The sequence below is a fragment of the Musa acuminata genome, chromosome BXJ2-9 (genome assembly GCF_036884655.1).
Source record: "Musa acuminata AAA Group cultivar baxijiao chromosome BXJ2-9, Cavendish_Baxijiao_AAA, whole genome shotgun sequence".
In the NCBI taxonomy this organism is placed as follows: Eukaryota; Viridiplantae; Streptophyta; class Magnoliopsida; order Zingiberales; family Musaceae; genus Musa; species Musa acuminata.
The window spans coordinates 44,090,437-44,106,900 of NC_088346.1; the positions used below are offsets into that span (position 1 = coordinate 44,090,437).

At 36.7% G+C, this 16,464-nt stretch overlaps 2 protein-coding genes across 5 annotated transcripts; both read right to left on the reverse strand.

Annotated features, from left to right (window-relative positions):
• Positions 1–730: 730 nt before the first annotated feature.
• On the reverse strand, positions 731–5,969 carry LOC103998766 (septum site-determining protein minD homolog, chloroplastic). Its single transcript, XM_009420345.3, has 2 exons — positions 4,753–5,969; positions 731–1,144 (listed from the first exon to the last, which is right to left on the reverse strand). Exon 1 carries the CDS (start codon positions 5,849–5,851, stop codon positions 4,880–4,882), a length of 972 nt encoding a protein of 323 aa, XP_009418620.2. The 5' UTR covers positions 5,852–5,969; the 3' UTR covers positions 731–1,144; positions 4,753–4,879.
• A 1,284-nt stretch (positions 5,970–7,253) lies between these two features.
• On the reverse strand, positions 7,254–15,755 carry LOC135585859 (uncharacterized). Of its 4 annotated transcripts, XM_065126645.1 has the most exons (10): positions 15,577–15,755; positions 13,846–14,993; positions 11,856–12,534; positions 11,674–11,757; positions 9,692–9,847; positions 9,549–9,605; positions 8,691–8,788; positions 7,896–7,995; positions 7,698–7,796; positions 7,254–7,588 (listed from the first exon to the last, which is right to left on the reverse strand). In XM_065126645.1, exons 1-10 carry the CDS (start codon positions 15,652–15,654, stop codon positions 7,526–7,528), a joined length of 2,562 nt encoding a protein of 853 aa, XP_064982717.1. In that variant the 5' UTR covers positions 15,655–15,755; the 3' UTR covers positions 7,254–7,525. The 4 variants fall into 4 exon arrangements, with proteins under 4 accessions (XP_064982717.1, XP_064982718.1, XP_064982719.1 ...); XM_065126646.1 differs by lacking the exon at positions 9,549–9,605 and having other exon boundaries at positions 15,577–15,734; XM_065126647.1 differs by lacking the exons at positions 7,254–7,588; positions 7,698–7,796; positions 7,896–7,995; ... (1 more) ...; positions 9,549–9,605; positions 9,692–9,847 and adding exons at positions 11,205–11,348; positions 11,444–11,576 and having other exon boundaries at positions 15,577–15,734.
• Between the last annotated feature and the right edge of the window lie 709 nt (positions 15,756–16,464).

A 16,464-nucleotide genomic window follows, 5' to 3' on the forward strand; every position in this document is an offset into this window, starting at 1 on the left:
TATGTAGGACCTATTTGTCTTCTATACTTGTAATGACAGACAGTCATGAGTTGATAATATTTTTCCTTAGTGTGTATGATGAATATGACTCTTATTTTCTCAAGAGTTTATGACAGACATATAAAATAGTAAATTTTAATTCTCACTACATAGGACAAAAGATACTTTTTATTTTCTCTATGAATTTGAAACAGAATTTTTATTTTCTTGGAAGTCAGTTGAATGTCCCATGACTCATTTGGAGCATCTAAAATGATGGAAGTTTTCCATCATAATCCTTATCATCTAAAAATTTGGAGTGATACTATAATCCAAAAAATTTTTAGGGGTGCACATATAATACTAAACTTTGGAGGGGCAACTATGCAACTTCTAGACTTTGAAAGGATAGATATGTAAAATCATCTTCCTTCTTCCCTTTCTGTCTCTTTTATTCTTAGATTAATTTTCCCATAAGCATTTGTCCCTCCTTTGACAAAGGTTTTGCAATAACTATTCCATCATCAAACATGCTCACCTCAGATGATGCATGTGAAACTGGTTAGACTAATCCAGGTGCCATGTTTGTGCATGACCATGGTGAAGACAATAATGCAGATAGGTAAGGAACTTGAGGTTCAAAGGAAGCAGACATTATGATTAAGAACAAAACAGTTGATGAACTGGTAGACATTTCAAGAATTAACTGTGGGTGTCTGTCTCTATCTCTAAACTTAATGATACCCTGATCTGCCAGTGAACACAAAATTCCATCCATATATTTCATACTTCAAGCCACATCAAGGCACAGTTCTCTTGTTCAAATGCAAACTCTTCTACAAAAATGGCTAACTTCTCTATCCAACCCAGCCAGGTGGATAGAGAGAAGGTGCATCTGCACCTGCTACAAGCTACACTAAACAATGTTAAGTCAACTCATTTAAAACAAGGACTTCAGAAAGATGGGATCATGTTAGATACTTGAATGAACAGTTCAACAATCAGCCCTCTCTCCTTTTTCCTTAACGCCATTAAGGAACTTTCAAACCTTGTCATGGCGGCCAAAATCAACATCAACATAACCACGAGTACATAAAGTTGTAAGTTTAATCAGTCCTACAAGCTGGAAACTCACCATTCCTGCAGCTCTTTTCATGTACTTGTCCTGGAAACCAGAATTATGGAATAAGTTAAGCTTATGTAATGATTGACAACACCACCAAGTCATAATATCCCAATTACTTAGGGTTGATTTCATGATGCATTGATCTTTTAAAGAATTAATCCAACTTTCATCAATCAAAATAATATCAACAAATAACATAATTTTGTGTAAGGCTAGTTTCATCCACAAGTCATGTGAAAAAATAAATACTTAAATCTACTCCTCAATGATCCTATAATAATATAAGAATTTGTTACACATCTTCGGCAGTGCTAGTACTAAAGACTACTCTATCATGCATATCCTTTTTATATCAATATTAGATAGTCTTTTTTTCACTAAAACCCAATGTAAAACATACACAAATATTATCTTCTTCTCTCTATATTTTTATTAATTATTTTCATAAATAAATAATTTCTATGATTGATCTTACAGGAAAAAAATAAAACTAATCTTCAAGTATACTTGTCTTATAACTAACTCTACTATCAATCACTCCTTTAGTTTTATAGTATGCATCATTACTATAAACAAGGAATAATTATGAACATCTTGTTCTTATATATCAATACAAAAAAGCTTCTCCTCCATTACTAGACATTTTTTTAGTTTTCAAAGTCTTTTTTAATAAACTAGTTAATAAAATAATTCTTGATCTCCTAAGTTTCTCTGTATCCCAAAAGAAATATCATCAAGTTCTACACTTAACAATTTTCATCTCTCTTCAAAACTTTTTTTTAATTTACTCGAACTTTGGGAAAGAGTTATCGAAAGTAGGATAAGACTTGAAATAAATATCTCTTAAAATCAATTTGATTTTATGCTTGGAAGATTAAAAATTATTTATTTATTAAGATAATTAATAAAAATATAGGGAGAAAAAGAAAATTTTATAATTTTTATTAACTTAGAAAAAGCATATGATAAGGTTCCTAGAGATTTATTATCACGAGTTTAAAAAAAATATATATCCACAAATTATATTGATATTATTAAAGATATGTATAATAATATAGTTACTAGTGTTAGAACTATAGGAAATGTGCCTACTAAGTTTCCAATTAGCATAGGATTACATCAAGAATCCGTATTAAGTCTCTATCTTTTTACATTGATAATAAATGAACTTACTAGTGACTTACATGATAGATCTCCCTGATATATGTTATTTGCTAATGATATTATCTTAGTTAATGAGAGCTTAAGTGAAATTAATTTAAACTTGAACTATGAAGCCAAGCCTTAGAAAATAAAGGTTTCAGATTAAATAGGACTAAAACTAAATATATAAAATGTAATTTTAGTGATTCTAGAAATAGATAAAATAATATAGTTAACTTGGACGTACAAAAAGTCTTTTTAAGTAAAAGTTTCAAGTATCCCGAATCAATTATTTAATAAGATAGAGATATCAATGAATATATTATTCATAAAGTAAAGAAAAGATGATTAAGATGACGAAGGACGTCAAGAGTCTTGTGTGATCATCGGATACCTTTAAAATAAAAAAATATATATGAAACAATTATGAAATCAACAATGCTTTATGAATCTAAGTATCAGGTAGTTAAAAAAAAACATATACAAAAAGTTTGTGTTGCCGAGATGGATATGTAAAATTACTATGAAAGAAAAAAAAAGAAATGCTTTTATTCATGAACTATTATGTACCATTTTGAAAGAGGATAAAATGAAAGAAAATCATTTAAGATGGTATAGACATATATTAAGATTTTCGGATGTGGTAGTCAAAAGAAGTGAAATAATTAATATTAACAATACAAAAAGAGGTAAGAGGAAGACCTAAAAAAGATTTTGATATAAACTATAAATAAAGATTTAAGTGTTTTGAACTTAACTAAACATCATTTTACAGATCTCAATGACGGTAAAAGATCCAGATAACCAACCCCAAATAGTTGGGACTTATGGCTTTATTATTGTTGTTGTTGTTGTAACTCTAAAATCATTCCTTAATTTCCATAGCAATAATAAGCATCCTTTAATTTAATCTTTAACTCTTTATGCATCAATTGTTACCTCACTTTCTCTATATCCTTTCCTCCATTTTTAGTATCTTACTTACCATAAAAATTTTAACAAGTCTTAATAGTCTTCTTTTAAATAGTATACATCTTCTAAACTTCTCATTTTTAAGTCTATCCAGGTAAAGAGGATAATCCAAGTCAAACTTCTTTAGTAGTTCGCATTATCTTTTCCATATTACAAGCAACAAACAATCACTGACTAATCCCAAGTTTAGTTCAAGTTCATGTGTAAAAAAGTTTATTTAATTATTATAAAATAAGAGAAAGACTCTGAGTTATTGATCCTGGAGGGGTATTATCTTGTATCCATCTCAACCACTCCAAATACATATGAGCTTCTCAATACTCCATTGAACTTTATCTCTCTCACTCATGCAAGAACCTTTTGCTTTCTCAGATCCAAACTCTTCTATAAGCCCTCAAAAAAAGATTTCGATAAGTGGAAATACATCATTCCAAATCAGAGCAAGTTGTTATCATCCAAAATTCAAAACCCATGAGAGAGAAACAATTAGAGTTGTATCTCATCATCAAACACTTCCAATGATATTTTTGTATTTTTCATTTACAAGTATATGTAAAGGCCTTCTCCCAATTTTACAGTGGACATAAAGAAAAATCATTCATTATGACTTTGGAATGCAATCACGACGACCTGTGGTTCAACTTAATATCCCCATTAAGTTAATAGTACAACCAAAACACTAGTATTCTTGCTCGATTGAATCATCTTATAATTACATCTTCAGCCAGGCTGAGGTTCCAAATAGTTACAAGGTAGTCCAGAGTCACCAACAAGACATAATCATTAAAACTAAAGAATTTACCTGTATATTACAAGAACAAAAATATCCCTTGCCACATGAAAGAAACAAACGTAAAAACATATCACATTATGATATTTTAATTCTTTACACAGCTGGAGTTTGATTTATGTTACTATATCAATGACCCACTTATTCTGCATGAAAGAAAGATAACATTTGTAAAGATAGACAAACCACTAGACTAGAGCTTTTCAAAAATATATTTTCAGTGCCAAGATGTACATTAAAAGAATTTCCTTTGTCTAGTCCATATTAACAACTGCAAATTATAGCTCCATTGTAGAACTAGTAATCATCAGTGATTTGGTAGATAAATGGTCACAACATCCAACTTCATGGAACCTTACAAAAAAACATTTTTACAGATTACATCAACTAATATATACAACGATAGGTTTTGTGACATTTCAAAATGCTATCAAGACTAAAATACCATCCTGCTACTAAACATGTGTTTGACTCCAAAAGTGAGAAGGAACTAGGATGCAGCTAGGTCATTTCATCACATTGATGAAGAAAACTATCCTCACATATGATTCAATCTACTACTTCGATTACATCACGACAAACACCTAATGTGCAATATTTCAAAAGGAATATAAACTGATAAACGTGTGATCAACTCAAATTCAGAGTTCTAAACCAAATCAGATAGTTCAAGAAACATTTATAAGCAAAGAATCAGACAACTTCAAGTTAACAAGATAAGCAGAACAAGAAAAGGCGGTACCTATCAACTGTACACAACCAAACTTTGATCCCAATTTTGATTCGCCATAATACTCCTAGTATGCTGAGAATCAAACTCATAGTCTCAAAAATATCAAACTCAAAATCCATCCTCCATGTCTAGAATCTCAACCACCAAAGAAGGAAAAGAAGCCCTTCTTCTTGGGTTCCTCCTCAACCAAGACAGCAGTCATTGTATCCTGCTCCACCAGTCTCCATGCTGCCTGCTCGAATGCAAGCCCAGCCATTGTGGGAGGCTTGTTTAGAACAAGCGGATATCCCCTATTCGTGCTTTTGATAACTTCTGAATCCTCCGGGATGACACCAAGCAATGCAAGTCCGAGCATTTCCTGCACGTCAAGCACTGACATCATGTCCTCGCCCCTTATTAGGTCCGTACGAACCCGATTGACGATCATCTTGATGTCACGGATGCCATCGCACTCGAGAAGGCCAGTGACACGGTCGGCGTCGCGTAGGGCAGTGATGTCGGGGGTGGTGACCAACACGGCCTCATTCGCCGGCGCAATGGCGGTGATGAATCCGGCATCTATGCCGGCGGGGCAGTCGATGAGCACGAAATGTGGAGGACCCGCGGGCCGTGAGCGGAGCGCGTCGACAACCCACGTAAGAGCCTTGGCGCCGAAGCCGAGTGGGAGCTTAGAGCGGGGCTTGGAGATGCAAAGGAGCTCGAGCGAGGGACAGCGGCGGTCGCGGACGAGGGCCTGGTCGAGGCGGCAGTCGCCGTTGAGGACCTCGACGGCGGTGTAGTTGACGCGGTTCTCGAGGCCAAGGAGGAGGTCGAGGTTTCGGAGACCGGCGTCGGCGTCGATGGCGACGACGGAGAAGCCGAAGCGGGCTAGGGAGAGGCCAACGTTGGCGGTGGTAGTGGTCTTGCCGACGCCGCCTTTTCCGGAAGTGACGACCACCACGCGGGGGGTCTCCCCGGCGAGCTGGGGCTTACGGTTCCACTGGAGGGCGGCTGAGACAGCAGGGCGGCGACGGTGTTGAGGAGAGAGGATCTTGGAGGGGAGGAAGAGGGGGGGATGGGAGGGGGAGAGGGGGATGGAAGGGAGAAGATGAGGGAAGGGGGAAGCCATCGGTAGGGTTTCGGGGACGCGGGGTTTCAAAGGGAGAAGTGGAAGAAGGGATCGGCGGCCATGGCCGATTAGGGAGCGAGGAATGACGCGTGCGATTGCAATCGAAAGGGGATTCGGTGGGTGTGGCTGAATAAATGGGTTCGGGCTTGGGTCGGGTTCTAATAAAGCGGGTTTAGTCGAGCCCTTCCTCTCTCTCCTACTCACTCATCTACGGATCGCAATGGATCGGGTATTTCCATTACCCGATCCGTTTAAGTCAATTTAGAAACCTCGCTAATCGAATTTAAATTAGGTATAAATAAGAAAATTAACACCGATTCTAACATCAAGTAGAGGGAGAATAATTATGAACCTGAGAGATTTATATGAAGTATTGATGGATAAGCACGCAATACTCATCAGTTTCTTAATCAGGGACTCACATGGAAACAAACTACCCAAAGAATGATGAAGTCAGTACTGTCTCATGCTACAGAAAATACTGAAGCAAACAGTATTCTCCATCCCACACGCCATCCGCTGTACCACCTGCCGCCGCCGACGTCCACTGCCTCCCAACTAACCGCCGCCACCGCCGAATCTACCATCTCACTTGACCCATTTCCACCCACGCCTATCTACATTCGACAGTTCCAATTGCTCTTTCAAAAGAGCCAACCTCGACGGCCGCCAACACGAGCAGTGGAAGGAGGAGGTGCAGGCGCTGATACGGGTGAGAATCGGACTGGAGCGGAGATTTCACGAGATGGGGCCGAAGTGGTCGATCTGGCAGGAGGTGAGAGCGGCGGTGGCGGCGATGAGCCACCACCGCAACGCCAAAAGAGGTGCAAGGAGAAGTGGGAGGCCATCGACAAGTAGTTCAGGAGGATGAAAGAGAAGGGGGAGAAGGTGTTGGACGTAATTCCACTACGTGCCCATACTAGGAAGAGATGGACTAGTTTAGTGTTGCAAAGTAGGACGGCTCAGATTGAACCCAACTCGAGCCCGATAAAGATCTCTAGACTGGACTGATTTCTTTTTAACTTAAACTAGCTCGTGTTAAGAACAACTAATCATGGTTATGCAACTGTTGTTTCAAGGATGGATATGTCAAAGCCCTAAAATAGCACCGAAATAATGCAAGATCATTTAATACAAGTAGAATTCAAATATTGTTTATGCAACTGTTAAACCCTGAACCAAATAATAAAGAAGCAACCTTACAATTACATGAAATATAAAGAACTTTCATTAGTTAGTGTTTGTCATCCAGTAGTTTAGGTATGGCTCTTTGTGGTTCTCATGCAAACAAAATTGAGTATGTTTTCCTGCCAGGCTAAAATGCAATCCAATATAAGATACAGATCCCAGATTCCAGCATAAAATACATGTAGAGACACAGAAGAAATAAGATGCCATGATAGAACAGTAAAATTATAGCGATATCATTTGCAATATGAAAAGTTAGGAACAAGGTGTTGCCCCAACTGTTGCTTGCAGCTATGGATACTGATTCTAGTTTCAACTAAGAAATTGACAAGAACAGTTCTCAGGCGACAAACAAGAACATGGGTGAATAATTTGCACTTATAAAAATGAGCTGGATACTTTCAGAGACCACTAAATTTCAAAAAAATATTTCCTGAGAAGCTTTTGTCAATCTACCAAAAGCAGAGAAGTCAATTTATTTGCATATTAAGAAATACCAGATTTGCATACTGGACACAAAGTCTTCCTCCTGAGCCATGTGTCGATGCACTGCCAAGTGTGAATTAAATAGATTATTTGTTTGATGATGCATATTCAAGGCAAATATTACTCATAAGCCAAGAATTTTAAGTGGTATTAGTATGATAAGAATCTTTACTTCTTTGTGAAATTTATGTAAGCAAGGCAGATGACGGATGACATCTCCAACGGTCGGTGGCTCAAGGCAGATGACACATGCTTCTACATTGCCATTACTCTGTCAAAGATGATGGAATGGAAAATAAGCAGTGGTACAGAAGTGAACAAATTGGTTGAAATGCTTGTATTATTCATAAAAAAGAGAACCATACAAAACCTGGATCACTGATTCTGGCAAGATGTTGATCTGACTCTCTGATGCACCAGAATGTTGATGGTTGTCTTCATCAAGGCCCAACAGCATCTCATAGTCATCTCTGTTGTTGAAAAGAAAATTAATTTGTCCGATAGTTGAAAAAGGAAAACAATTTGTTTCTAGCAGATGTGAGTTTCTTGATTGATGGAGGACATAATTAGCATTTGTTGTACATGTTCCGTGATGTGGAGATCCACATTAAGAAACTAGGAAATATATTGGAATCATGCGACAGGTACCATACGTACTACATGGGGGCTCTGACCCAAATTACGAAAATAGGAAACATATAATGGGTGGTTTATTCAAATTGCAAATATTCTGCAACAGCAAGATTATAGTACATTGAAATCGATTAGTCATGTAGAAGTTCAAAACTTTCTTTATCTTACCCTTAAGAGCACAGCAACACAACCATAACAATATGTTATTCCTCACTTCTAATGAAATTACAAAGTAATAAGTCCATCATCACCTTCATTAAAAACATTTTTAAAGAAAATATAATAGTCTTCATGGCTGCAAACCCAACATCTTCACATCTGTACTCAAATCTAATGGGCGGCGGCCTTATATGATAAAAATAAGTTTCTCAAACCATAGGTTTGTTCAGCTACCGAAATTTCCCATACCTCAACCAGCAGTAATCACAATAATCACAATAAAATGTCTTGCAATATGTTCAACAGAATAGAACCAGAATACTATGGAACATGATAAGTGACTTATTTGTCAAAGAATAACATAAATGCTTACTCGGTGATGTCACGTTGAACCAGAAGAGTATCATCTAAAATCTCCATGTCTTGTTCATTCTCAAACGCAGCTTCCAATGCTTCCAAGAAGTTGAGCCTCTGGGCATTGTGTAAAGGACACCACTATATTAGAGAAGAGAACAATAATTTACAATCAAACCACCCTATTATCTAAGCACAACACTAAGCTAGACAACAATGAGCCATGGAAAAGGCAAAACACGAATACTTTAGAATAACATGCTTAAAGAGGCATGAGCAGGGGCATAGCTAACAAGATAGTCAACACAATGACAAACAAAAATATAATCCAAATAAACAATTAACATAATGAAAGAATATCTAATCCCACTAATAAAAAGATAATATATAAACCACTGAAAGATTAGTTTTATTAAAATCCAAGAATATCTTATCCAGTTCCACTGAAAATAATATATGGAACAATATGCAATGTCATGAAACAATGCGGCACCTTGAATAAAGCAAGCACATAAAGATTCACTAAAAAATGTCCTTAGCAAGGGGTTTGCACTGAACATTTAGCAAAGTAAACCAACTTTATAGGAAAAACAACCATGTAGATAAAAGAGGAAAAGGTAAGCGGACCTAAACCATTAAAGACAAAATTGTAAGAATTTAAGGCCAATGAGCAGAATGGATCACAAATTTAGCACTAGGGACTAGGGAGGCATTGTCTAGTGCTGGCATTATTTCATTATTTTTACAATGATCTCCATTTAGAAGCTAGGTCAGCAAAATCATATTTAGCAAACAATGGAAAGTGCAAATTTCAATGAGTAAATTTGAGAAAGTGTCATCTGCAAAATTTCATCTACAGAAAAATGTAAGGGTTTACCGTCTCCAGATCCATTTCGCCATTGTTGAAATTTCTCCGTAGTTCAGCAATTATTGACTGGAAGAAGGTGATTAATTATTTACCATATATTTATATCTCAACCATATAATGGAAGTTCATGACATGAATATAGAAAGCATTACCATCTCAAGATCCATATCAGGACTGTTGAAGTTTCTCCTAAATTGGGTCAATCTGCCTGATGCTGAAACTCTAGCACGATTTGTCAACTGTTGGGAATAACTACGGAATGAAGGACGTGGACCGTGTACAAATAAATGCGCCATAGATGCATCCCTCTGAGAGAAACAAAAAATATGTCAAAATATGTGCAAAATTGGTTTTTAAGGAGACAAGGTGTTAACTAAGGTTTATAAATATTGGAAAATGAAGGAATAACAAAAATCCACACTCAATTAACAGTGCTGGCTGTTTTAATACAAAATACCCAAACCATATGAACAATGTCAATAGCCAACCTGAGTTCGGCCAATTTCTTGGTCCTAAAGTAAGAAATCCGTGGAAAACAACAAGAATCAATCAAATGGAGTTGGCTGATATGGTAGTTTAGATTGGGAGGGGAAGAAGGGAAAAGCTGAGATGGAAAGACAAAATTCTGTAACTATAAAAGATAGGAGACATTGCTTTTATTTGTTCTTTGATGCGACCATCACATTCTCATCTACCACCACCACTATTGTGTATTTGTAGTATTCCACCACCATCTACCATAATGCAAAATAGATAGAAAAGAGTACAAGGAAAGAGATGAATAAAGAATAATCCATAACCTGTTATGGGAATAGGAATCACATAGATTAAAGATGCCATAGGATTCAGAATCAATCCCAAATTTCTTCTTATTGTTTACTTTTGCATTACCATTCATTTTACCTGCATTGCATTAGAAACATTACGGCCAATGTAGGACTTATTATTACTTCTAAAGTTGTAGGTTGACAAGCTTTGGCACTTTGTATGGTATATATGATAGTTATTTACTTACAATGTCTTTATATGATATGATTGTTGTTAATTCTCTAAGAATATTCTTTCTTATTTTTCATTGTTGTTCTTGTGCAATTATTATCTTTTGTATCTCAATTTCAATTTTTTAAAAGAAGATAAAAGAATCATTTAGCATAATTTTGTATTTTCTCCAAATTTATTTCATGCTTTTCTAGTTCTATTTTTTTTTCTTTTTTTTTCTTTTCTAGGTCAATTCCAATCCTGTCAATCCACTGTGACCTTCCTATCATACTGACCCTGAAATAGCATTCTTAATCAATCCCAGACATACAAACTATACAAAAACCACCTCAACTGGCTGCATGAAAAGGTCTGAAAGCACTAACGCAGGAACTGAAGTTACCATAGAAACAATAAATACCTAACAAAATGATGCTGTGTTAGGAGTAGTATTTATAAGTTTATGTATTTGACCAGCAGACCCATACAATGACCCTCATTTCTAGACGGATAACTGGAATAGGATTGTCATTCTCATTATATCTCCTCCAGTGATTGAAGAATTGACATGCAGAGGTCGGTTTCTACACCTGAAGAATGTAAAATCCAAACTATTTTGTTCTACAATAAAAGCCTTAAAGAAAGAAAAGCTGACCAATCTCACTCCAATTTCACCTAATCGCCAGATCACAGCACTGTGGCCGGCATACACTTCTTTGAAAGAGATTGCAATTCAGCATGATACATGCACCATCCCATGTCAATAAATAGGCATCAAGCATTTTGTTGCAGTACCAGCCAGAACATAGGCACTGGAACTCCACCTGCATGCTGGACAGCAACTATAATTCACCATGCTAGAAAATGTAAATGCTCATTCTAGATTGTTCCAAATCTGATGTTGCTGAAATCTTTTGTATATATACCTATCATTTCGTGACGTTTACTTGTAGGCACTTAGACTTGATTGGATGAAACATGAAAAATGATGTACCAAATCCGACAAGAACAATTATAACAAAAGACAGGAAAGAAACCATGCCCACAACATTCAGGTTCCTGTTAGAGTTGAATCCTTGTAAATTATAATAAAATTTTAGGAGAAGAACAAAGTTTGGCTTTTAAACAGAAGAAACTAGCACATTGAGACACTCACAGGATGAGATCGATTCCTCCTTGAAGATGCAACATATCTGTCATCCTCCTCCTGCTGCAATGACCAAGCTATACTTGCATCACTCTGTTCAATGATAAAGGATCAGCATTATGTTAAATACGAGCATCACACAATACTGCAATTAACAAATCCCTGACAAAAATAATCAAACAAGGAAGAACCTCCTCTGTGCCTTCAAAGCCTGGCAATTCATGATAAAATTGCTCCTGAAGTTGACGAGCTAATATCTCATCTGACTCAACTTGGCTTTGGATTGCATTATAATGACTGCAACCATTCTCTTGGAAAATTCTAGGGGAACTTATCTTGTCAACTTCTAAATGTCGCCCCAAAATTTCTCCATGCCACTTGGCATTGTGGCATCTAATGGATTTTGGATTTGAAGCTTCAGTATAGGATTGGATGTAAGACTTTTCAAAGAATTCTAAAGGTAAGCTTGAGCTTTCACCAAAATGTGACCGAACTGCATTACATTTCCTTTTTGGCTTCTGCTTTAGGCACCTATGGCACCTCCCATTTTCTGATTCAGATTCAGATTCAGAGGTCACATAGACCATGCTTGAATTTGATTCATGATGAGAAAATATTATCTCAGGATTGTCATGAAGAAGATTCACATGGTCAGCTTCTACCATTACAATTTCATTTTCATGTGTTTGATCAAGTAATTGACCTATGGTCTCTTCACTATTGGAAACACTGGCACTTTGACAAGATAAGTCTACAGGAGCTTTTCCTTTATGATCTCTCAGGGCCCTCTGACCTGCTTTTGCAAATTCAGGTGTATCATCACTGCTGACTGCAACAGAAGTTACATCCTGCCTTGATTTTAAACATTCCCTGCATGGTAGCATTAAGTTTAAATACCACAATGATTCAACACGCATTGTCATCATGGGTGCCAGCATTAATTTTGGGTACCACTGAATATGTACTAGGCATATGATGATAAAATTAAATAATACATGATAAAATTATTAAAATCAACCAACATTATGAACATAAACCTGTATCCAAATTAAATAATATGTGACAATATTTAAAAAGTTAAAAAGTATATGTGTAATTCAATTACTTAAGAATTTCAACACGGATGTACCATATACATATATATAATGAAAGTTAAATAAAATTTATATTACTTAAACGAAGTCCAAAAAGAAGTGATGACAACAAGAAGATGATCATGGGAACAAGAGCGAACTGGAGAACAAGAGGGAAGCATAACTAAGCAAGATAAATGAATAGAAAATCCAACAAGACATAAAAATGGAGTGGTCAATAGGAGATGAGGTGAAGAGAAGACAAGAAGAATGGTAGAGAGTGCATGACAATGAAGGGAGATGGGGAAGCAAAGGGGAGAGGTGGTCAAAGGAAGAGAGGGCGACGAAAGGAGAAAAAGACATTTTCTTTCTAACCTTAATCCAATTTATAACTGGCATAAGTACCCTCTAAAACAAATAACAAGAAAGATTTAAGTTGAGAATATTGGAGCAATATAAGGTGTATTATAAAAGCCAATCGATTTTATTTAACCCAACCAGTTCATGAGGATTATTCAAAAACCAGCCAGTTCAAATGACCAACGGATCAAATAAGTGAATCGGACCAATTATGATTTTTCCGATTCGACCACTAGGTTTGGTCGGGTTCTAATAACTATGCTTTTAATCAAGCAAAAAAGACAACAAAAAGCTTCTAACCATGCAACAACATTTTTTATTACAACATTAACAAAAAACTCCCAATCATGCAAACAACATTTTCTACTACGGCCATATCAAAAGTAGATTATCCAGGTCCTTCTTACCATATTTGTTATATCTCTGTCATATGAAACCTCCTAACCCTATATTTATCTGAACAAAAAAGGGATAGTCAACTCAATGCAGCTTGCCTATTTACTTTCACAGAAATTAACAAATACTACAATTTTTAATTTCCAAATAAGGACTTGATAACCACTGATATACTTGGGGATGGCACATCCAATATGCAATAGAATTGACTGCATGAGACTGAAACACGCAAGCTAAATTACTTCCAAAATGAAGATAACAGAATCTGTACAGATACAAACATGTGCTATGGTGGTTCATAATTTCATTGTATGTACTTGGTTCATTTAATCAGTTTAGTGTCGTAACTGACCTGTCAAACTGAGATTCAACTTCTGTTCTCCGTACATTATTTTGTGCTTTACCGGCATTCAAAATTTCTTTTCCTTTCTTTCTATCAGGCCAAACTTCTTTCGGATTGGGACTGACGATTTCAACTTGATCTGCAGAATTCCCACCAGAGAGAACATTTCCAACACTATCATCTTCCATCACATTTTTACCATGTTGGATGTTATTTGGGGCAATGCAACCATTATGCACTAGCTTCTTGTCTTCAATTCTCCCATTAACAACTTTTGTTGGTCGATCGTCTAGACACGATGAACTTTGTGTAACACTTTCTTTCTTGTAATCTTGAAGGCTGACACCGGTAAGCAGGGAGCATGTTTCACCAGCAAAAGACTTCATGATGTTTAGACCATCAACTTTGGACGAAATTTTACTCTTTGCAATATTATTAGGAGAAATAACACCATTACGTACTAGCCTCTTCTGAGTCATCTTCCTTTGAAACCTACTAGGCAGCAATTGTCTTGGCAGTTCTTCTGATGCAACTTGTGAATCACTGCTAATGTCAATCCGCTTACCTTTTTCTTTATCTCTCTCTACATTGCCAGCATTATCGCCTGGTTCCAAAGGAAATCTACTTCCAGTCTCCAACCTTCCAAAGTAACTATTTTGTTGAGATATTTTTTCACCATGCAATCCAGTGTACACACAATTCTTTATATTCTTTCCCTGACAAGACGCTTCTTGCTCACTATTCCTCCTCAAGTCCATACAATGAGTGGGATAAGAAACGTGACTAGAAATTTGCTGATGGAGTCCAGTCGACTTGACACTCTTCTCCTGATCGGAATCAAGTACTTTGCCTTTGTTTGGCAGAAAATGATTCCTGTAATGTGTGTTAGCCAAAGAGCCCCTTAATCTTAGACGACTGTTATTGTCTCGTGCAGTACTGCGGCAAGCCACCTCACACACATTAGATCTCCAACAGTGATGAGCATCTATTTTTGCCGCAGGAGCCACTTTCTGATCTGAAGAAGCAACTAGTTCTTTGTCGAGATCAATGAGCATCCCTGAGGTCCTGGAGCAGTCATTGACTGTGCATCTGGTTGCCTGCTTATCAGGGGTGTCAGGGACTTCTAATACCAGAACATGTTCCATGGCCTCCATATTCTGCATTGTCACAGGAACTATCAGAAAATACTTTTCCTTTTTATTTGTGTTTCTTATCCATCGGTGCTAGTTAACCAAGATTTTGAACTCAGGCATAAGGATATCAATTTCCTATATAATACTAAGAGTAATATTAATGACCATAATTAATATACAAAGAGTAAAACAATCATCTTCGGTAGTAATAACAGCGTTAAATTATAACACCGGCATCGACAACAAGAGCAGATCCTAACACTAGCAAACAAAGAAAACCTTCAGCAATTGAGAGTTCTCTTGAATCCCACATCCTTAACGAAGGATATTGGAAAATCCAGCCAAACCTCAAATGAATTAAAATGGAGTTCCAAGAATTCTTGAAGAGGAACAATTAGAACATCATCTCGAGGAAGAAAGAAGAAATGCAAACAGCAAGCCATCAAAACAAACGTTAAAAAAAGGCCCTCTCTGCTATTATAATAGGTTAAGAAGAAAGAGGCGACCGAACTGAAGCGAAATCTGATATGACATGCGATCAAGTCGGCGCATGTTCGTCCACCGTAGGAGAAAGAAAAGAACCTCTACAGATCATCGGAACAGATACCTTGTTGACGCCGAGGGTATCGAGGGCAGAGAGGAGCTCCGAATCGAGATCGGAATCCAGAGGGACGGCGGAACCCATACACGAAACCGGCGAATCGCCCGGCTTTGAAAACCCCCCTTTTCTTCTGCCCCTCTCGCTCTTCAGGATCTTTTACCCTACGTTTGCTCTCCAAGATGTACGCGGCTCCGTGCATCGAGATTCGCACACGCCGTGATGTGACGGCATACGCCGCCGCCAAATAGTTGCGGGCTCGCACGTGACCGAACCCTGACAGCTGCTTGTGTTGTTCCGCGCTGACATCGGACCGCTGTTTCGACCGCCTCAACCTGCACGGGATCCTCTACGTAGAAGTAATGGACGGATGAGATTCGTTGTTAGTCACCTCTATCAGAATCTCAGAAGCATATGATTGGCTATAATGGATACTTTAATCATATGATTTGAGAAGATTATTAGTTACAATAGAAAGTATCAAAAGATAAAGATAAGATAAGATAAGATAACGATACTTACAAACAAAAATAGATATCTTAAATATTTACATGAAGCTTAAGTAAAAATTGATATTATATGAATTATAATATATAATTTCATTTAATTTTGATCGTCATTTCTAGGATGGCATATGCTCTTGAGAAATTATCTATTTTGAATGTATAATTTTATTTTTTTAGGACCGGTGAGCGATCTCATAGGTTAGTAAGGAATTATTTATTTTGGACATACGGTTTTAACTTTTTCATGATTCGTGGGCTTCAAAAACTATTTCTGAGGGTAAGGATGACCCGATAGGCTTATAAATCCTTGATTTCTCTCACTTAAGTATTTGATCTTATATAACGGATAATTTAACCATATGATTTAGGAGGATTATTGCTTATAATAAAA

What these genes read in the sequence shown, in the direction of transcription:
- LOC103998766 (XM_009420345.3), bottom strand. Translation starts at nt 5,851, where the DNA reads ATGGCTTCCCCCTTCCCTCATCTTCTCCCTTCCATCCCCCTCTCCCCC.
- LOC135585859 (XM_065126645.1), bottom strand. Translation starts at nt 15,654, where the DNA reads ATGGGTTCCGCCGTCCCTCTGGATTCCGATCTCGATTCGGAGCTCCTC. An exon ending in GGAGGAATCGATCTCATCCT is followed by an intron (nt 9,848 to 11,673) that starts GTGAGTGTCTCA and finishes TGTTTCTCTCAG; the next exon opens with AGGGATGCATCTATGGCGCA. An exon ending in GCGAAATGGATCTGGAGACG is followed by an intron (nt 8,789 to 9,548) that starts GTAAACCCTTAC and finishes CACAATGCCCAG; the next exon opens with AGGCTCAACTTCTTGGAAGC.